We start from the raw sequence: 20690 nt of genomic DNA on the forward strand, positions 1-20690 counted from the left end.
GCCGCACCCTGGGATGCCAGGGTCCTGCAGTAGGACCCCCGTTCTAGGGGTTCTTGGGTTTTGGGGGTGGGGATAACTCCTGGAGCCGGGCCCGGCTTGCGGCTGAAATCCTGTGGCTGAAATCCTGTGGCTTTGTTTTCCTGAGCTGAAGGCCTGAAGCCATGCCTGCCTGGGGCTTTCCCCACATTCGGAATTCTTGTGTTCCAGGCCTCGTAAGGCCAAATCTGTGACATCTGGCAAGGATGGCAAGGACCCTTCCCCCCCAAGAGATGCTGAGGGTTTGGGTCGTGGGCTATCTTAGTCTGTTTGTACCGACACATCGAAAAACCACAGACAGATGTTTGCTGGGAAGTCTGGGATCTCGTGCCTGCAGCATCGGTTTCTGGTGACACTTCTCATCCTGGCTTCTTGGTGGCACAGAGAGAGAGGGCTCTGGTGTGTCTGCTAAGGGCACGGATCCTGTCCTGTCACAGGACAGGTGTGACACAGCGTCAGGACAAGTGTCCTGCCACACTTGTGGCCTCATTATGTCCTGAGGGCTTCAACATAGGAATTTGCAGGGTGGGGGACACAACTCAGCCCGTAGCATTGCCCGTCCTGGGCCTTTCCTTCAGCGCTGATCCATCATGTTGCACTTTCTGTCCCCCGTGCCCCACGCATGCGCCTGGGCTGCTGGGTCTCGCCTGGGCACAGCCCTTCCCTGACTGGAAAAGCACGGGCCTGCACACGCCACCCCTGTGTAGTCGGTTGATAGCTTGCGGGCTCTGCTACTTAGAAGCTGCATGACTTTATAGGTCTGCCTCTTGGAGCCTCCGTTTTTCTCATCTCTGGAATGGGGACGATGGTTTCAGTCTCTCGGCTCGTTACTCAGCTCGTTCCTGGCCCAGGGGGTGCACGTGGGGAATACAGACTGCGTGGCTTTGGACGAAATCAGATCACAGGTATTGAGCCCCGAGGCAGGGCTCACTGTAGTAATTTGTATTCATACTTTACTGTTCTAAGGACACACATTTCTATTATCTGCAGTGATTACAAGAAATGGAGACGGGATCTGGGACTCTTCTCAAATGGTCAGAAAGGGGGACGAACAGACCCACAGGGAAGGGATTTCCCAAACCTTTTACAGTAGGTTTTTCAGGGACTGATCTAATCCTAAGACTAGTACTTTGATCTTAAAGCATGTGTTTTTTTTTTTTTTTTAAGTTTATTTATTTATTTTGAGAGAGAGTGTCCAAGGGAGGGGCAGAGAGAGAGGGAGAGAGAGAATCCCAAGCAGGCACCTCGCATTGTCAGTGTGGAGCCTGACATGGGGCTCGAACCCACAAACCTCGAGATCGTGACCTGAGCCGACACCACGAGTCAGACGCTTCACCGACTGAGCCACCCAGGCGCCCCTAACGCACGTGTTTTATGAACTCAGGTTGGAATTTCAAAGGGGACCTGTGGCCGTGGCCAAAGTGTCCCGAAGTCAGTTCTGTTATTTGCTCATTTGTCATCGGCGTCTGAAGTCGCACTCTGAATAGCAGATGTGAGGCTCAGTCATCTCACTGTCACGCCGATTGTTCACTGTTCTGAGAAGGTCACATCATCATTCATTAGCACTAATTAGTCCCCCGACACCCCTGCACCTCTTGCCTCAACTGCTCCATTAACTTGGGTGCGAATCACACGTTCCAGGCGCCAATCAACGAAGATCTGTCCATAATGCACAAGGTGATGCTATTAGTTACAATATATTAACTGCCTAATTTAAAAATACAAAAGCTATCTTTATGAAGGGCAATTAACCACTAACGTGATTGATAATTCATAACACTCTAATTAGGAAAGACAAATATTAAGAAAGGACTGAGCCACCTGGGCTGTTGATTGAGACATTGTTAGCCTCTCGGTGTGTGTTCACTCTGTTATTGGTAGATCTACGGATTTCTTGCCAAGTGGCACCTGTCAGCCCCAGAGCACGGAGGGTCAGGATGCTGATCTTAATGTGGGAACACGTGTTCTCCCCGCTGAATCCTGCCTGTTGTCAGCGGGGCTTGTGAGGGAGCTGGAGGCTCAGGACACCCTTGGGGGAAGCAGTAAGTGTACTGAGGAGGGTCCCTCTCGCCGGCGGTCATTTGGATTTTCCATCCCTCAGTCATTCAGCAAATGCTTATGGTGAGCCTGCCTCGTGCCCAGCCCCCTGCGAAGCACTGGGGACGCCGAGGAGAACGAACCAGATGTCATTCCTGGTCTCATGGTGCACGCAGGTCTGGGAGAGAGACAGTAAGCAAAGATATAAATCGGATGATTGGCGATGCTGGCTAGTGTTATAAAGAAAGAAAAATACAGATAGGTCGTATGAGGGCAGCGTCGCACAGGGTGGAGAAGGGGACGCTGGACAGACATACCACCTTTCCCCCAGTTCTGTCATCGCTAAGGAGTGTTGCATTTGGAGCTTCCTCCACCCCAGGATGGAGTAGATTGCCTGAGGCATCCCTCCCCGCTCAGTGAGCCTCCTTTCCAGCTTCATTTTCTGGCTCAGCTTCCATCTACCCAAGGCTGCTAGAAGATTCTGACACCTGACCGGGTCCCAGGAGGGCAGGGCCTGCCCCGCACCCTGCTCCTCCCTCCCTGTGCTCCGCCCACCCTTCCCTGGCCTTCTTGTCTGTGCTGCAAGAGATTCTAGTTGGACCTGGCTCTTCTGGGAAGTCTTCTCTGAGACCCCATCCTGGGATGAGACCTTTCTGTCCTCTGGAGCCCCTTTGGCTTTGTAGGCCACCGTGGATGTGCTTCCTGTTCCTGACTCCACATCAGTTCCAGGATCTGCTTTGGGGTCAAGTAGGAATGAGCCCACGTCCCTAGAGTCTCAGATCCAGGAAGAGGAGCAGAAAGTCCTTGAACTTTCTGAGACTCAAATGTCCTTAGTCATCAAGCAGGATAAAAAGTGTCACTGCTAGGGTTGGGGCACAGTAGCACTTTTGGTTGGGTCTCACTTATTTGCCCGAATGGAGATTGAGTTCAAGTGCGTAGTTCTGAGTAACTGGGTCCAATCTGTGTGTTTACTTCTGCACACGGGGCCGTCTCTGAGCACACGATTGGAGCCCGTCTCTCTCGTACATGAATATCTATGTCTAAATAACAAATGTTACGTACTTAACACTGGGTTAAATGTATTATTTATATTACAAAAAACTGTAAAACTTGAAAGGGTGGCTGAAAAGTAAAGATGAATTCCTGCACGTTTGGAGACCACTGACGTGCGTGTGTCTGGAGATCTGTCTACGAACAGTGCTGGGTGACGATTAGCGTACCTGGTTAAGTTTACTAGGGGTTTCCCGGGCCTCCCGACTTGTGGCCCGGTGTCTTTTCCACGACCCCACGGTGCCGAGTAGGACTGCTCCTTTGTCCTGGCCGCGGCTTGTCCAGAGAGGGCTGTGTGTTCTGGGCCAGGGCCCGTGTGGACTTCCCGCCTCCTACTGGACCCCTGGCTCGTGGGCTCAGCCATGCCAGCCTCCTTTCCTTCCCTGTGCCGGGCGCCCTGTGCCCTGTTCTCCCTTCAGGCCTCAGCTCCCGAGCAGTCTCCCCACCCACTCTGGTCCCCATCTGTCTCTTCATCCGGTCCAGTCCTTCAGAGCACCTCTCTGTTCGCAAATCACAAATTCGCCTTCCTTTGCGAAGTTTCCCTCCTGCCCACCGGATTGTGGCTCCAGGGGAGTGGGGAGCCTGTCTGCGGTCAAGGTTACGGTTCGGTGCACTGGCCCAGCCAGGCCACTTAGTAGGTGCTCAGTAACCTTGTGGGAGGTTGCGTGTTATTGCCTGTGGGGCCCCTTTACGCATCTGCGTTGTGGCTTTGCGTTCCGAGAGCCTGCCCAAGTGCAGCCAAGACGGAGCGGGTGTCCTGTGAGAGAAGGAATGTGGGTGCTGCTGACCTTTCACAGCACCTCAGGGTCACGTCAGGTTAACGCTGGGCCTGCAGGGGTTCCTCGTGTCCTGCCTGTCTACCCGGGATCGCCCTGGGTGACAGGGCACCTCAGTGATTGCCTCAGTGACACCAATGAGAAGACACAGCCGAGCTTGGTCCCTCAGCCTTCGCGCTTTAGGGGAAATACGGATCCCGGGTGACTTAGGCACACGCAGCTCACGTGACAAGTGGAATTGCTAACCGTGGAATGGTATAGAGAAGTTGCTGCGGACATTCATAGGTGATCTCCAGCGGGGCCGAGTGGGACCGGACGGTGGCAGGGGATCCCCAGGGGGTCTCAGAAGGTGGGAGAATTGGCATGTGTAGAGAGGCAACGTGTCTCAGGCAGAAGGAGTGGAGGAAATGTGTCCCAGGTGAAGGGTGTAGAGATGTGTCTCAGATGAAGAGGTGGGGATGTGGCCCAAGCAGAGGGAGTGGGACATGTCCCAGGCGGAGGGAGTAGGGACGTGTCCTGGGCACCAAGCTCAGTGAGGATGGAAAGGAGGGTTGTGGGGCCTGTCGGGGCTCCCTGAAAAGGGTCAGCCCTAGTTCGGCATCCCCGTCCTGACCCCAGGTAAGCCGAGGCCCATCTCTGGGAGCCACAATGGCCTGGCCTGCGCGGAGGGTCCTGACTGCCCTTGGGAAGCGCCCATCTGGCTTCCTTCTCAGAGGCCGCAGGCTCTGAGGGCCGACAGCACCCTCTGCCTGTCCTGTTCCCACTTCCAGACTGAAGCGGTCGCAGCTGAAGGTGAGGTTCTGCACCAACGAGTCACAGAAGTCCCGGGGGGACCTGGTGGGACTCCTGCGGCGCATGGGCTTCGACATCTCTGAGCGCGAGGTGACCGCCCCGGCCCCGGCCACCTGCCTGATCCTGAAGGAGCGAGGCCTGCGGCCACACCTGCTCATCCATGACGGTAGGCCTGCTGGGCCTGGGCCTGGGCCTGGGGCTGGTGGGGGTGGGGGAGGGTGTCCCTCTCCCCTGGGCCAAAGTCCTGGGAAGGACACACGGAGAAATTTGGCTCCTGCTGGGGGCCTGTGAGATGGAGGCTGAGTGGGCTTCCTGCTGGGGACCAGGCCCCTTCTATCCCCGGCCTAATAGCAGACGATGAGGCACGTTCCAGATGCCTCAGGAACATCCTGAGCCTGCTCTCTTTGATCTAGAAGGGACCGAGGGGGCAGGCAAAGTTCTAGCTTCTAGGGTTGGTGGGGGTGGGGAGAATGAGGGCTAGATTGAAGCCCACAGGTTTCTGACTGCTACCACCCCCTACTCCCTCCCTGCCTCCCCTGCCCCCCCTTACCCCCCCCCCCCCCCCCCAAGCTTAAGCTCTGTTGGTGAAAAACAGCCCTGCTCTCTGGCAAATGGCACAAGGTTCACATCCCGATCTTAGTCTAAAGACAAGGAAAGAGCCCCTTTGACCCCCGGTGCGGAGTTCTTCTGGAAAGAAGTGGAAGGAGCAGTATTATCTGGTACCTTCTGAATATTTAAAAAGAGGACACTTTCCTGTCGATGCACTGAGCCCTCTTTCTTCCCCCGTGCTTGGTATTTTTATTTACAAACCACTGGCAGAAGGATACTTCTCTGCCTCCCGGCAGGAGCGGGGGGCCCCCAGAGTTTGAGGGTGCTCCCTGAAAGGCCCGAGTGTCAAATCCATAGCTCTGGTGCCAGTCAAGGGCAATATGCCCAGGCTTTAGAAATCCTGTTTCTCAAAAATCCTTCCTCTGTGATCTGGGATCACGGCCAGGCCAGTCTTTAGAACAGGTCCTCAAAGAGAAGGAAAAACTTAAGAGAGAAAATCCCTGCCCCTGGGGCAAAGGGAGGGTTGGGGGTGGAGTGAGCAGGGCGGGAGGGGGGAGGGTCAGCATTTGCCTCTTAAGGGCGCAGAAACAAGTGGATATTAGAGCTCGCACTGGCTGGAGGGGCAGCCAGAGTGGCCTCTTGGGCTGCAGTCCTGCCTCTGTTTTCAGACTTGGAATCTTTTTCCAAGTTTTATTGTTGATGAATTCAACCCCCCCCATCCCCCCCCCCCGCCCCACCGCCCGCATATTATTATGACATTTTGAAACATAACAGCGAAGCCGAAGGAATTTTAGTTGGGATATTTGTATGCTGGTCACCTTGACTTTACCAGTGACGTTTTTACTATATTTTGTTCTTCATGCGTCTGCCCGTCCCTCCGTCCATCTTTTCATCTTATCTTTTTGATGCGTTTCAAGGTAAACGGCAGACATTGGTACACATCCCCAAAACTTCAGCACATCATTAACTAGGGTTCAACATCTGTTTATATTTCTTCTTTCTGATAGGAAATTTATGCACGATGAAATGCAGACCTCTCTAGTGTACTTCTGAGTTTTCGCAGATGCGAAACCCTGTCACCATCAGGATCTAGAACTTAACCATCACCTTGAAAGTTCCCTCACGTGCTGCCCAGTCAGTGCCCATCCCCTCCTGCCTCGGGGGTACCTAGTGTTCTGGTTTTTTCCCTTCTGAATAGGTCTGCCTTGTCTAGAGTTTTATATAAATAGAATCATACAGCATCTAGTTGTGTCAGGGGTTCTCCAGGCCACACTCAGGCTTGATGATTTGCTAGAAGGACTCACAGGGCTCAGAAAAGCTGTCAGACTCAGTCACAGCTTCCCACAGTGAAAGAACACAGCGTGAACTCAGTAAGGGGAAGAGAGGTGTGGGTGAATTCCGGGAGAATCCAGGCGACCTTCCAGTGGTCCCCTCCCGTGGAGTTGCCCTGAGATGCACCTGATTCTCCCAGCAGAGATGTGTGACAGCACCTGTGACATGTTGTCACCCAGAGAAGCTGACTGGAGCCTTGTGCCCAGGGTTTCTATTAAGGGTCCCTCGTGTGGGTCTGTAGCACTGGGTGACTAACCCTGGCTGCTCAGTCTCCAACTCCCCAGGGCCCCAGGATTACAAAACACTCTTTTCTGGTGGAATATTCCAGGGGCTCAGAGGTGATCTCCCAGGTGCTGGTGGAGGGCCTGTCCTGAGGACAGCCTTTCTTTGGAATTTGTAGGATCCAAGCAGCCCAGGCCTGCTGGGGTTTTGTTTGTTTGCTTGTTTGTTTTTATTAAAAAAAATTTTTTTTTTAACATTTCATTTATTTTTGAGAGAGAGAGAGAGACAGAGAGCAAGTGGGGGAGGGGCAGAAAGAGAGGGAGAGACAGAATCTGAAGCAGGATCCAGGCTCTGAGCTGTCAGCACAGAGCCTGATGCAGGGCTTGAACCCAAGACCCGTGAGAACATGACCTGAGCTGAAGTCGGACGCTTAACAGGCTGAGCCACCCGGGCACCTCTTTTTTGTTTTGTTTTTTAAGTTTATTTCTTTTGAGAGAGAGAGAGAGAGAGAGACCAAGTGTGCAAGCAGGGGAGTGGCAGAGAGAGACAGAGCGAGAGTGAGAGAGAGAGAGAGAGAGAGAGAGAGAGGGAGAGAGAATCCTAAACAGGCTCATGCTCAGCGCGGAGTCTGACACAGGGCTTGATGTCATGACCCTGGGATCGTGACCTGAGTGGAAATCAAGAGGCAGACACTTAACCAACTGAGCCACCCAGGTGCCCTGCAACTTTCCCTGTTTGATGGAAAATTGGGGAGGGCAGAGAAGGTGAAGGAGGAAGAAGCTTTCCTCAGGGGATTGGAGAGCCAGGCCAGCAGGGGTGAGGCCTTCCTAAGGACGGGTGAGCTGGGCCAGCAGGGGTGAGCTTCTGGTCCTTCTTTTCAGCCTGTGTGTGTGTCCCAGCTCTGCTGTGTTCAGTGGCATGGGGCTGGAATGCTCGATGGTTCCTAGAGTCTGGGTGCAGCAACCGCCGCCCTCTAAAGGTTACCAGCAGCCGGATTTGACCCTACATCCAGGGATCTGTGTCTTCCTGGCAATCTCTTCTCAGTTGCAGGGCTGTGGGTTTCCTACCTGTGGTATTGAACTGGGTAGTCCCTGGGGTGATGCCAGTGTTGGGGCAGGGACCCCAGGGGCGGGCCCGTCTTTCTGCTAACAAGCCCTAACTGTGGAACATTCCTTCATCTGTACAACAGGAGTAACAGCCCTTCCTGGTTCACCTCCCGTACAGCCGTAAGCGTCAGGAGGAACATTTGAGAAAGGGGCAGGGCCCACGTGGCAGGCAGAAGGGGTCCCTGGGAGGAGATGGGAGGTAGGCCACGTCACCCCAGGGCTTTATCCTTTTTTCTCTTTGCAGGAATCCGCTCAGAATTTGCCCAGATCGACACGTCCAACCCGAACTGTGTCGTAATAGCAGATGCAGGAGAAAGCTTTTCTTACCAAAACATGAATAAGGCCTTTCAGGTGCTCATGGAGCTGGACAATCCTGTGCTCATATCTCTGGGAGAAGGGTAAGTCAGCTTCAGGAAGAGCGTTTCTGGCTGCTTTGCATGCCGTTCTGTGGGCCTGTACCTTAGAGAATCAGTAAATGGTGCAGAAAAGTGGGTGTGGGGTGGGCACAGGCTGCCTTCCGTTTCCCTCCCTGCTTTGTTTCTTTCTTGATTTCTTCCTTCCTTTCTTTTAATGATGTATGAGGACAGTAGAATCGTCTGACTTCAGGAGCAGGTTGGTCAGGCTTCCAAGCGGGCTCAGGGCTGGGAGAGGCTGGGGGAGGGGAGGGGAGGGGAGGGGAGGGTCACTGCGGACGGAAGCTCCATGGAGTCTCAGGGCGCCAGTGCTGGCTGTCCCAAGGTTAGGTGCGTTCGCACAGGGTACAGCACAAGGCATTGAAGGATTGTCTCCAGGGGACACGTGAGTAGGGAAGAAAAGGCTTGACGGCCCGGAGGAAAGCTCTGGGCCGGGCTCCACGTCTCGGGCTGCAGAGCATGACCTCTGTAAAGTTGTGATCTTATTACCAACATTTTTGTCGGAGCCTTTAGCACAGTCCTCACTATCTGTTTGTTTCTTTCTTTCTTTCTCTCTCTTTCTTTCTTTCTTTCTTTCAAGCATTTATTTTTGAGAGAGAGATAGCAAGCTGGGAAGGGGCAGAGAGAGAGGGAGAGGAGAATCCCAAGGCACAGAGCCCGATGTGGGGCTCGAACCCACAAACCTCAAGATCATGACCAGAGCCGAAGTTGGACGTTCAACCGACTGAGCTGCCCAGGTGCCTCATGTCTCTTTCTTTTAAAAAACCACACTGGTTATTTTTCTTAACATCTTTTACCACCAAGACAGCACAAGTTCATGGGAGGAAAACTAGAACCTATGGATGAGCAAAAAGAAGAAAAGAGAAAATACTTTCATTCCCCTGCCCAAGAAAACAGCTGTCAACATTTTGGTTTGTGTTCTTCCACGTAGTTTCCAGTGCAGACAGATCATTACAAATGGATGTACTCAGAGCATCAGTATCAAACCCGACCCAGCTTTGTCGCCCGGGTTCTATTCTTTGCCAGATAGTACTTTATGAACAACTCTAAACTCAGTTAATAAATATCTCTATGGGGCGCCTGGGTGGCTCAGTCGGTTGAGCGTCCGACTTCGGCTCAGGTCACGATCTCGCGGTCCGTGAGTTCGAGCCCCGCGTCGGGCCCTGTGCTGACAGCTCAGAGCCCGGAGCCTGCTTCACATTCTGTGTCTCCCTCTCTCTCTGCCCCTTCCCTGCTCATGCTCTGTCTCTCTCTGTCTCAAAAATGTTTATTTTTTAATGTTTATTTATTTTTGAGACAGAGAGAGACAGAGCATGAACAGGGGAGGGTCAGAGAGAGAGGGAGACACAGAATGTGAAGCAGGCTCCGGGCTCTGAGCTGTCAGCACAGGGCTTGAACTCACGGACCGCGAGATCGTGACCTGAGCCGAAGTCGGACGCTCAACCGACGGGCCACCAGGTGCCCCAAAGATGTATTTCTTTTTGAGAGCGAGAGTGAAAGCTGGGAGGGGGCAGAGAGAGAGGGAGACATAGGATCTGAAGCGGGCTCCGTGCTGACAGCAGCGAGCCCAGTGAGGAGCTTGAACCACGAGAGCCGTGAGATCATGACTTGAGCTGAAGTAGGACGCCCAGCTGACTGAGCCGCCCAGGTGCCCCCACCCTGCAGTCTTTTTAAGCCCATGCCTTCTGAGGGACATTAAGTTATTTCTGATTTTCCACCAAAGTAACGCTGTGGTCAGCATCTTCGTGCATTTAGAATGGTGGGCATATCTGAGGTTCTGGACTCATGTCACCAAGTTGCTTACCAGAAAGCTGTGCAGACTTACTCTGTCATCAGCAGAGGCAGCACTAGAGTTTTATTTATTTTTTTTTCAACGTTTATTTTTTTATTTTTGGGACAGAGAGAGACAGAGCATGAACGGGGGAGGGGCAGAGAGAGAGGGAGACACAGAATCGGAAACAGGCTCCAGGCTCTGAGCCATCAGCCCAGAGCCTGACGCGGGGCTCGAACTCACGGAGCGCGAGATCGTGACCTGGCTGAAGTCGGACGCTTAACCGACTGCGCCACCCAGGCGCCCCAGCACTAGAGTTTTAGAGTCACGGGCTCTTAAGGGTGCAGGGGCGCTGTGGAGCCCTGCCCCGGCGTTTCGTGCCCTGCGGGAGTTTGGGGGCCCGCCTCTGGGGAAGGCTTTCCCAGTTTAGATGCTTCTGCTGATTGGGAACTCCCGACCTCTGCCTGCTGGACAGGGCAGGCCATTCCGGTAGTCAAGGGAGGGACCTTGTGTTTGGCCACCAGCCATTGTAAGTACTTTACGTGCTCCGTTTTGTTTAATTCCGATCACGACCCTGAGAGTTGCAGGCCATGGCATCATTTTACAGGTGGGCTCATTGAGGCATAAGGAGGTGAAGTAGGCCAGGATCCCCAGCTGGTAAATGCTGGGAGTGCCACCCGGACCCCGTGCTTGTCACCTCTAGGCTGTATTCGAGAGCAAATGTGTGGCCCACACAAGATCCTGCATTCTGGGGGGACCTGTGTTTCAAAATGGGGAGATTTTTGGGGCGCCTGTGTGGCGCAGTCGGTGAAGCATCCGACTTCAGCCAGGTCACGATCTTGCGGTCCGTGAGTTCGAGCCCCGCGTCGGGCTCTGGGCTGATGGCTCAGAGCCTGGAGCCTGTTTCAGATTCTGTGTCTCCCTCTCTCTCTGCCCCTCCCCCGTTCATGCTCTGTCTCTCTCTGTCCCAAAAAAAAAAAATAAATAAATAAATAAATAAAAAATAAAAAATAAATACAAAATGGGGAGATTTTTGATCTCGGCTCAGGTCATGATCTCTCAGTTCTGTGAGCTTGAGCCCCGCATTGGGCTCTGCGCTGACAGCACGGGGCCTGCTTTAGGATTCTGTCTCTCTCCCTCTCTCTCTGCCCCTCCCTGCTCGTGCCCTCTCTCTCAAAATTAATAAATAAACTTCACGAAATAAAAGAAAAATCAGAAGATCTGACAGTACAGGGCCCCACATTCCTGAGCGCACAGAAGCTCAGCGGAGCTGAGGCCACTGCCTCCAGTAACTCTAGTTTGCCGCAGACCCCACCACGTCCTATTGTCCCCTTCACCACACTCAGGCAGTTGGCACTTATCTTGTGCTGCTCGTTGTTTTTCTCATAGTAGAGAAGTATTTCTTCATGGCTGTGCCTCTGTCAATAAGGCAAACAAAAGAGATTTCAGGAAAGAAAAGAGAAGCTGTATTTCTTTTAGGAGGTAAAAATATTCTCATGTGTTTATCACACAAACTACAATAATCCAGTATTAGGATTCTTCACAGAAACGAAACCAAGTGAATTTGGATACACACACACACACACACACACACCCATCCATATATATGTGTGTGAAGAGAAATTGGTTATTGAGGCTAGGTAAGTCCAAAATCTGCAGGGCAGACTGGCCGCCTGCAGACCCAGTGAAGAGTTGTGGTCTCAGTCCAAAGGATGTGCCTGGGGGCAGCATCCTTCTTGCTCAGAGAGGTCAGACCCTGCTGTTCTGTCCTTCAGCTGATTGGGTGAGGCCCACCACACAGTGGAGAGCATTCTGTTCACTCAGAGTCCACTGATTGAAGTGTTAATCTCACCCCAAAAAGACCTTTACAGAAACACGCAGAATAACGTGTGACCAAATATCTGGCACCTTGGCCCAGTCAAGTTGACGCATAAAATTCACCATCCTAGTGCCTTTCCAACCTCACAACCTTCTAAAGCGTAGGGCACTGCAAACCATAGAACCTGGCTTGCTTAATTCACTTAGGTTCCAGGCTTGGTCCTTCAGGCACCCCTAAAATCAACCCCTCCCCAGAGAACAGCATGATTGAGAAGCTCTGTTATAACTCATTTACGTTAAAACTTTTTTCTTTAAAATTGTCTCTAATTTTTACAAGTTTTTGTTCCAGATTTTAGGTAGCAATCAAAGTAGATATGTTGTTGAACAGGAAAAACAAATGGAAACAGCTGCTTTTTAGCTTTGTCCTTCAAGAGTAGGCAAGGGTTTGTTTTACGAATCAGCGGTTAGGGTGCCTCTGACTTAGGGTGTTCTGACTCGGGCTACGGGTCGGGTGCTCAAAAAGGAGAGAAAGGAACCGCCAGCTTTCGGGCTTAGGTCAGCAGCTTCTCGGGACAGCCCAAGGACAGCTGTCCCGTCCAAGTGGGGGTCGTCGATGGTGAGGGGCCGTCCTCCGCCAGAACAGGGCTGAGCGGCGCCCCCGAGGAGGCAGGACGACGGAGGCACTGGGGCAGAATGTCCTCCTCCTGGAAATGGAGTGATTTACATTTGGCATCTGTTTGGACCGGGAGTGGGAATTGCCTTTGTAATTTCTTCTGTCATGCTGCCGTCAGAAAATTAAGCTGTTTACGCGACAGACTATGGAAGGTTAATGGCTCTTGTGGGAAAGGTCAAGTGGTCATTTTGAAGGGAGGCCGTGCTGAATAATCGGAAGGGCAGAAGAATAAAGCATAAAATCTATCTGACTGCTTCTCCCCAGCCTTTCCCGGTCTTTCCCAGCATCCCCAGTTTCTTCTTTGTGGCTGGAACCGAATGTTCCAGAACACTCTGGAACTGAGTGTTCCAGCCAGGCTTGCTGTTGCTCTCCTTATGCCAGTAACAAAAGATACTGCATGAAATCGCTTATGTTCCTGGAATAACCTGGGCTTTTCCATTTAAAAAAATTAACAGGTACTTCTACATTTTTTTTTTTTTTTTTAACGTTTATTTATTTTTGAGACACAGAGAGACAGAGCATGAACAGGGGAGGGTCAGAGAGAGAGGGAGACACAGAATCTGAAACAGGCTCCAGGCTCTGAGCTGTCAGCACAGAGCCCGACGCGGGGCTTGAACCCACGAACCGTGAGATCATGGCCTGCGCCAAAGTCGGACGCTCAACCGACTGAGCCCCCCGGGCACCCCAACAGGTACTTCTATTTATTGTGTCTCTAAAAATGTTTTCAGCCAACAGATGGCCTTCAAGGTGGCTCTTTTGTTTTCCTGAAGAAAGAGGAAATAAAGAAAAATTCTGGACACTATAAAAACAACTCGGGCGCCTGGGTGGCTCAGTCGGTTAAGCGGCCGACTTCGGCTCAGGTCATGATCTTGCGGTCCGTGAGTTCGAGCCCCGCGTCGGGCTCTGTGCTGACAGCTCAGAGCCCGGAGCCTGATTCGGATTCTGTGTCTCCCTCTCTCTGACCCTCCCCCGTTCATGCTCTGTCTCTCTCTGTCTCAAAAATAAATAAACGTTAAAAAAAAAAAAAAAAAAAAAAAAAACCAACTCAGATTCAGTTAAAAAAAAATTCTTAAGGGGGCACCTGGGTGGCTCAGTCAGTTGAGTGTCCAACTCTTGATTTCGGCTCCAGTCATGATCTCATGGTTTGTGAATTCGAGCCCCATGTTGGGCTCTGTGCTGACAGTGCAGAGCCTGCTTGGGATTCTCTCCCTCCCTCTTTCTCTGTCCCTCTCAAAATAAATAAAGTTAAAAATAAATACATGCATACATACATACATACATAAATAAATAAAAGGGGGAGCATTTTTAGGCCCCCAGTTCTGTAAGCAGGAGGTAATTCTTTTTGACTACCAGGCATCTATCTTCCTGAAGGTGTGCGATGTCCCGGCTGGTTATGGGGTGGCCCCTAGAGCACAGAGCCTCAGATCCCTGACCGGAAAACCTGGGGTTCGCTTGGAGACCAACGAGTCCTGTCGTGACAGGAGCCCCCCCAGCTTCGTCACAGGGGCTCCAGGCTCCAAACCCCCGTGACGAGTGAGTGCCGGGGGACCAGCCCTGGCCAAAGCCAAGAGTTTGGCCAAAGCCTTGCGGCACTGCCCACGGGCATTGTGTGCTGGCGGCCAGGCCAGACTCCTGCAGCCCTCGGGGCCTCAGGTGGGGCAGAGCCGAACAGGCAGGGTTCCCGGGCCCTGCCGAGCTGGAGGGAAGGGCACAGCCCCGAGGCAGCTCCCGGGAAGCTCGGTTCTCACCGATAGGCACAGAACAGGTTGTAACCCCCACCAACTGGGAAGACTTGCGTTCCTCCTCCTTTCTGGCCCAGCCTGCGTCTTATCGCCTGTAGCTCACGCCGGGTAAACGCAGTGATAATATTCTCTAATATTGTTTGAGCGGTTTTCTGCACGTGAGGCGTCATGTTGAGAACTTCTCTTGGGTCTCTGCATCCGTGTTGTCCAATGTCTCCCAGACCCGAAGGACATGGGAAGGAGAGCCGGGCACCTGGTGGGATGGGTCTCACATTTTAATAGTCCCGGGCTTCCAGGAACCCTGTCTGTAGAGAGGCACAGGTTAAACTGTCTCTGTTCCTCTTTGTGGTCAAATGGCTTTGCTCAGAGAGAAGAAGGCTTCGTCTACCATGTGTCCTGAGGGGTCTGCCTGTGGCCTGGGGTGGGCCGGACAGTGGAGGCCAGGGCCGGCACTGTGCTCCCGAGAATCACGAGATCATCTTCAGAAAGGCATGCTTCCAAGAGCCGAGCTGGGTGGGTCTCCAGTGAGACTGGGAGGAGATAGCTGTCTTCTCGTAAGAGCATCTGGGGCCCCTGAAACCTAGCACCTTGACCTCTGGCTAATAAGAGCTGCGGTGGGGTGCCGTGGAATAATGGAGTTTTCTTTTTCAGGCAGCAATTAGGGGTTAGTTATTAGCAGTTAGGGGTTCACCACATGCCCTGTGGACCTGCTGTCCTTCCCTGGAACACAGGTCACTTGTCTTTCTCTGTGTTAGCGGCTGGATCCATCTGCCCCCGGGGGTCCCCAGAGGCCAGCAGCAGGGGACCATTGGGACTGAGATCTGCTGGCCCACTGGCTCTCCTGCCCTGGCGTGGTGACCTGGCCCTGGGCCCTGTCGTGCCGACCTCCATCGGTCATGCCCAGTGTGGCATCTGGACAGACCCTTACCCGTGGCTCTGCTCTCGAGCTGGCAGAACGAGGACAGGGCAGTCTCTCTTGGTATGGCTCCCGGGCCCAGCTCACCTTGTCCCCTCCTGCTCTTTTGTAGACGTTACTACAAGGAGACCTCTGGCCTGATGCTGGACGTCGGTGCCTACACAAAGGCTCTCGAGGTACCTCCCTGAGTCTGTCCGAGCCTCCTTCAGATCTCGGGGCTGTTTGGGGGTGTTTCTGGTCTTTCTGGAGAAGGGGGTGTACTCCCATGTCTGAATCGCCTCTTAGATTTCCACAGTGGGCCCTCCTATTCGGGCCTTCAAGCTGAGCGCCCTCTCTGCCCCAGAGCTTGGCCCCTCAGCCGCCTTGGTCGTCACTCTACTGTCCTGTCCTTCACGCTCCTCCCCACACTCCAGCCTGCCGGCTGTTGACCCGGCTGGCCCTCCAGCATGCCCACTGCCACTCTCCTCTCAGACTCTCACCGAACCACCCGCCTCGTTCCTAACACCTGCGACACCTGGCGCTTGATGTGTCCCGATGGGATTCCTTCCTGACTCCCTCCTCCAGCTTCCAGGGCCAGGCTCAGATGGGGCTCCCCAGGGTCCCCTCTGACCCATGCCTGATCACCTGCCCCAGCTCACTCACTGCTACCCTGGCTCCTTCCTGCCTGTGCTCAGGTGGGAGGGTTGAGCACATTGGCAGATAGAGCCATGGCCCTTTTCTCCTGGAGGGCAGGTGACAAATGAGAGCATCAGCCCAGGTGGCCCGCGCTCAGGTTTTTGAGCAGGGGGCCCACTACGGGTGCCCCCCAGCATCCTGTGCACCCTGATGTGGGGTCGCGATGCTCTTGCCTATGAGATGTGTCTCGCAGCCCCTGTGTCCTGCCTCCTGGAGGCTCCCGGCCCCCGGGGGGCACATTTGGGGCACTCTTTCCTTGATTCCCGGAGGGAGGCCTTTGGATCCGTATCCACCCGTTAATCCTAAACCCATACCATGTGTCCTTTTCTATTTTCCCAGTATGCCTGTGGAATCAAGGCCGAAGTGGTGGGGAAACCCGCTCCCGGGTATTTCCAGTCGGCCCTGCAGGAGATGGGGGTAGAGTCTCACGAGGTAGGCCAGCCGCTCACGGGCGTGTGTGGAAGCGGGTCTGGCGGGGGGGGGGGGGGCCCGGGCACTCAGGTGGGGCAGCCCTGGGGCCTGAGGTGGGCCTGAGGCCTTGGGCAGCCTGTGGGGTTTGGCTGGGCAGCCAGGTAGGTGGGCCCTTCCACCCATCAGAGCTGATTGTCCTGGGGAAAGACCTCAGAGGAGGCCCACAGAATGCTTTCAGCCTGTGGAATGCGTTTCAGCCTAAGAGTAAGAAATGCCTGTGGCTGTGTCCCAGTGACTTTTGCTTCTTCTCCGGACGGATGGGAACTGAAGTGTATTAATGTGTCAGTGTTTTAAACATAGTTCACTGAGGGGCCCCGGGCTGTCTGTTTTGGACATTGGCACTGAGGACAGCATCAGCATCTGCAGTGAGGCTGTGCCCCCAGGACCACTGTGATGCTTGCTGATTGATTGTTGGACCCGAATTTCCCACATGTGTTCTGGTCTAGAGCACTGGTCTCTCAAGATGCATGGGGACAATCCCAGAAGTCTGGACCCTCTGTCCTTCCCCCCCCCCCACCCCCGCCCCCAGTCTCCCCAACATCTGTGAATGTCAGAAGGCAGGGTCTCTGAAGTTGCCAGGAAAAACCCAGAAAATGCCTTGTGAGGTTGGTAAGAGAGGAGAGAGAGAGGCTTGTGTTTTGAATGAACAAAGACCACAGGAGTAATGACCCTGGGTTTTCACGACTTTGTTTCATAGGGCAGAATTTCTTTTTTTATTGTGGCAAATTTCAGACATACATGAAAGCAGAGAGAATGATACAGCGACTCCCCCCACACAGCCATCACTCAGATTTAACAAAAGATTTTTGCCGCATTCCCTTCTTGTATCTTTTTTGCCTTTTCTCAACTTGTTTTCTTATTTTTTTTTTTTTTTTTTGCTGTTGTATTTTAAATCCCAGATTTGTTGTCATGTGTATCCTTTCATATTTTAGTAATGCCTTCCAAAAAAAAGATAGTTATTTTTCACCTAACTACAACACGCTAAAACACCTAACAATGGCCAACAAACACACAAAGAGATGCTCTATGCCATCAGTTAGGGAAATGCAGATCAAAACTACAGTGAGATCCCACCTCACACCCACTTGGATGGCCATCCATAATCATTTTAAAACCAAAACACAAGGGAAGATGGCCAGCGTTGGCGAGGATGTGGACAAATTGGAGCCCTCATGTGGGACTGCTGGCCGGAATGTGAAATGGGGCAGCCCCTCTGGAAAACAGCTCCTGGAGAAGGTAAACAGAAGCACCCTATAACCCAGCAATTCCACTCCTATGTACGCATCCAAAAGGATTGAAAACAGGTGTCCAAACAAAAAGTTATACATGAATATTCATAGCAGCACTATTCAACATCGCCAAAAGGCGGAAACAATGCAAATGTTCATCGACACATGAACGGATAAACAGAATGCGGTCTATTCACACCATGGAATATTTCAGCTATAAAAAGAATGAAATACTGATCAATGCCACAATGTGGATGAACCTGGAAAACATGGGAAGCGAAGGAAGCTAGGCACAAAAGGCCGTATTTTACACGTTACGTAGCGTTTGTATGGCATGTCCCAAATAGGAAAATCTGTACAGACATAAAATAGATTAGTGATTGCCGGGGGAGTGGGGGGTGGGAAGGGGCTGTTGATGGGGACAGTCCCCTGTTGGGGTGATACAAATGTCTGGAAGTGGGCAGGGGTGATGGTCATATAATGTGACTATGCTTTATGCTACTGATTTGTATACTTTAAATGGTTACATTAGTACATTTTATGTGTTTTTTTATCACAGTGGAAAAAACCCCTACCTACAAAATCAACAGTGATTCCTTAGTATTTCCCAGTAATCCATATTTAAGTCTCCCTGCCTGGCTCAGGAATGTTCTTTGACGTTGATATGTTTGAATCAAATCCACACGGGGTCCACATCTCCTGTGCGGTTGTTTTGTCTCTGAAATCCCTCTTTTTAACTTTTTTTCCTTATTTTTTTTTTTTAAAGTTTATTTATTTTGAGAGCGAGTGTGAGCAGGGGAGTGGCAGAAAGAGAGTGAGAATCTCAAGCAGGCTCCACACTGTTAGTGCAGAGCCCGGGGCTCAAACCCACAAAGCTGTGAGATCATGACCTGAGCTGAAATCAAGAGTCAGACGCCCAACTGAACCCCCCAGGAGCCCCTCTTTTTAACTTTTTGTCATGGAACATTCCAAGTATCTATGCAAGTAGGAAGAGTAGCATAATGAGCTCCTCGTTTCCCATCACCAAGCCTCACTAATTATCAACTAATAACCACTTTAAAAACTTAGGTGTAACTGTTCATTTTGAAGTAATTTCACACGTACAGAAGTCGCAAAATTAGCACAGAGAATTTCCATCTGCCCTGAAGCCAGCTTCCCCAAATGCTAACATCTTGCATAATAATCTTGGGAGAATTATAAGATCAGATGTCATCATGGGCCAGCGCATCCGCATCTTTGTATGGGACACGTTGCATTTAGCGGTCCCTTCCCCTGTGTCCTGCCTCCTGGGCCAGTCCCTCAGCCTTTTCTGGTCTCTAAGGACAGTGGCATTGTTGAATCGTACCGGCTGGTTATTTTGTAGAATATCCCTCAACATCAGGTTTTTTCCTGATATTTCCTTGTGATTTCATTTAATTTTTGGCTATGCACTTTGGGCAGGAATCTCACAGAAACAGTGCTGTGCCCTCTCGGTGTGCTGCACGGGGACAGGTGCATGATGGCACTTTGCCCCTTATTGGTGAGGTTCACTTTGATCAGTGTCGGAGGTGATAGGTGCCAGGATTCTCTACTGTGAAGTTACTCCTTGTCCCATTAACTAGTAAGTATCCTGTGGGAAAGCATGTTGTCTGTGTAAGTATCCTTTCCCGTTATTCTTTTCCCGTCTCAACGTTTGCATCCATTGATCAATCATTCTTTTTAATTAATTAATTAATTGTTTGATTGATTTGAGAGAGAGAGAGAGCAGGGGAGAGGGCAGAGGGGGAGAGAGAATCTCGAGCAGGTTCCATACTCAGTGCAGAGCCAGATGTGGGGCTCGATCCCATGGCCCCGGGGATCATGACCTGAGCCAAAGTCAAGAGTCAGATGCTCAAGCGACCAAGCCACCCCGGCACCCCACCAGTGATAATTTTTACCTGAAGCAGTTCTTACTGTGGTGTTTGCCGAATGGTCATTTTGTATTTCTGTCATTCCTTCTGTATTTGTTAGTTGGAATTTACTGTAAGAAAGAGCTTTCCTTTTTTTGTCCCCATTTACTTGTTCATTCCAATATGGACTCAGGGCTATTTGTTTTATTCTCTAAGTTACAATTCATTCCCGTTGTTATTTATTTTGTTGTCAGATTGTCCCGTATTTGGCCATTGGGACCCCTTTCAAGATTAATAGCCTCTTGTTTAATCTATACTCTATCCATTCTTCTCCCCTAGATTATTTTGATAATTTTTTTTTAACATCTATTCATTTTTGAAAGACAGAAAGAGACAGAGCACGAGCTGAGGAGGGGCAGAGAGAGAGGGAGACAGAATCGGAAGTAGGCTCCAGGCTCTGAGCTGTCAGCACAGAGCCTGATGTGGGGCTCGAACCCACGAACCACAAGATCATGACCTGAGCCGAAGTCGGAGGCTTAACCAACTGAGCCACCCAGGTGCCCCTCTCCTAGATTATTTTGAAATGTTTATGAATTTATTTTGAGAAAGAGTGCGCACGTGTGTATGTGTGTGTGTGTGCAAGTAGGGGAGGGGCAGAGAGAGAGGGAGAGACCGAGGATCCCAAGCAGGCTCCCAGCTGTCAGTTCAGAGCCAACCACGGGGCTCGATTTCACGAACCATGAGATCACGACCTGAGCCAAAATCAAGTCAAATGCTTAACTGACTGAGCCAACTGGGCGCCCTTGCCCTAGATTATTTTGAATCATATCCCAGAAATCTTGTTACTTTATGTATGAATATTTCGGTGCCCCTAAAAGATAGGAATTTGTTTCAAAATCATAGATAAGGCCATTATCACGTCTAAAGAATACCAACAATAATTCTTTAGTATTATTAAATGTCCAGTCATTGTTCACGTTCCCTTGTTGGTCTTATAATTGTTTCATGTTGCTTGCAATTTGTTTGAATCAGACTCAGATGAGGCTCTTGCATTGTGATTGGTCCGTGAGATTCTCAAGCGGTGTTTTTATCTACTGATTCCCAACTCCACCCCACCCCCATCTCCCTCTTGTTTTTTCCTTGCAACATTATGAAGCAGAAACTGGGCAGTTTGTCCTGTGGAATTTCCCACGGTCTGGATTTCGTTGATTACA

The 20690-nt window shown here is 51.6% G+C and overlaps 1 protein-coding gene across 5 annotated transcripts in view; it reads left to right on the forward strand.

The window, feature by feature from the left end:
* LOC123577179 (phospholysine phosphohistidine inorganic pyrophosphate phosphatase) overlaps positions 1–20690 on the forward strand; it is a 118617-nt gene that overhangs the window by 14026 nt on the left and 83901 nt on the right. For 4 of the 5 annotated variants that reach the window (XM_045439165.1, XM_045439168.1, XM_045439166.1 and 1 more), the window contains exons 2-5: positions 4670–4857; positions 8145–8298; positions 15346–15409; positions 16248–16340. In XM_045439165.1, coding sequence (XP_045295121.1) covers positions 4670–4857; positions 8145–8298; positions 15346–15409; positions 16248–16340 — 499 coding nt within the window. The remainder of the gene's footprint in view (positions 1–4669; positions 4858–8144; positions 8299–15345; positions 15410–16247; positions 16341–20690) is intronic. The other variant, XM_045439169.1, reaches the window with a different exon arrangement.

Source organism: Leopardus geoffroyi, chromosome D2 (assembly GCF_018350155.1).
Source record: "Leopardus geoffroyi isolate Oge1 chromosome D2, O.geoffroyi_Oge1_pat1.0, whole genome shotgun sequence".
Taxonomy (NCBI): domain Eukaryota; kingdom Metazoa; phylum Chordata; class Mammalia; order Carnivora; family Felidae; genus Leopardus; species Leopardus geoffroyi.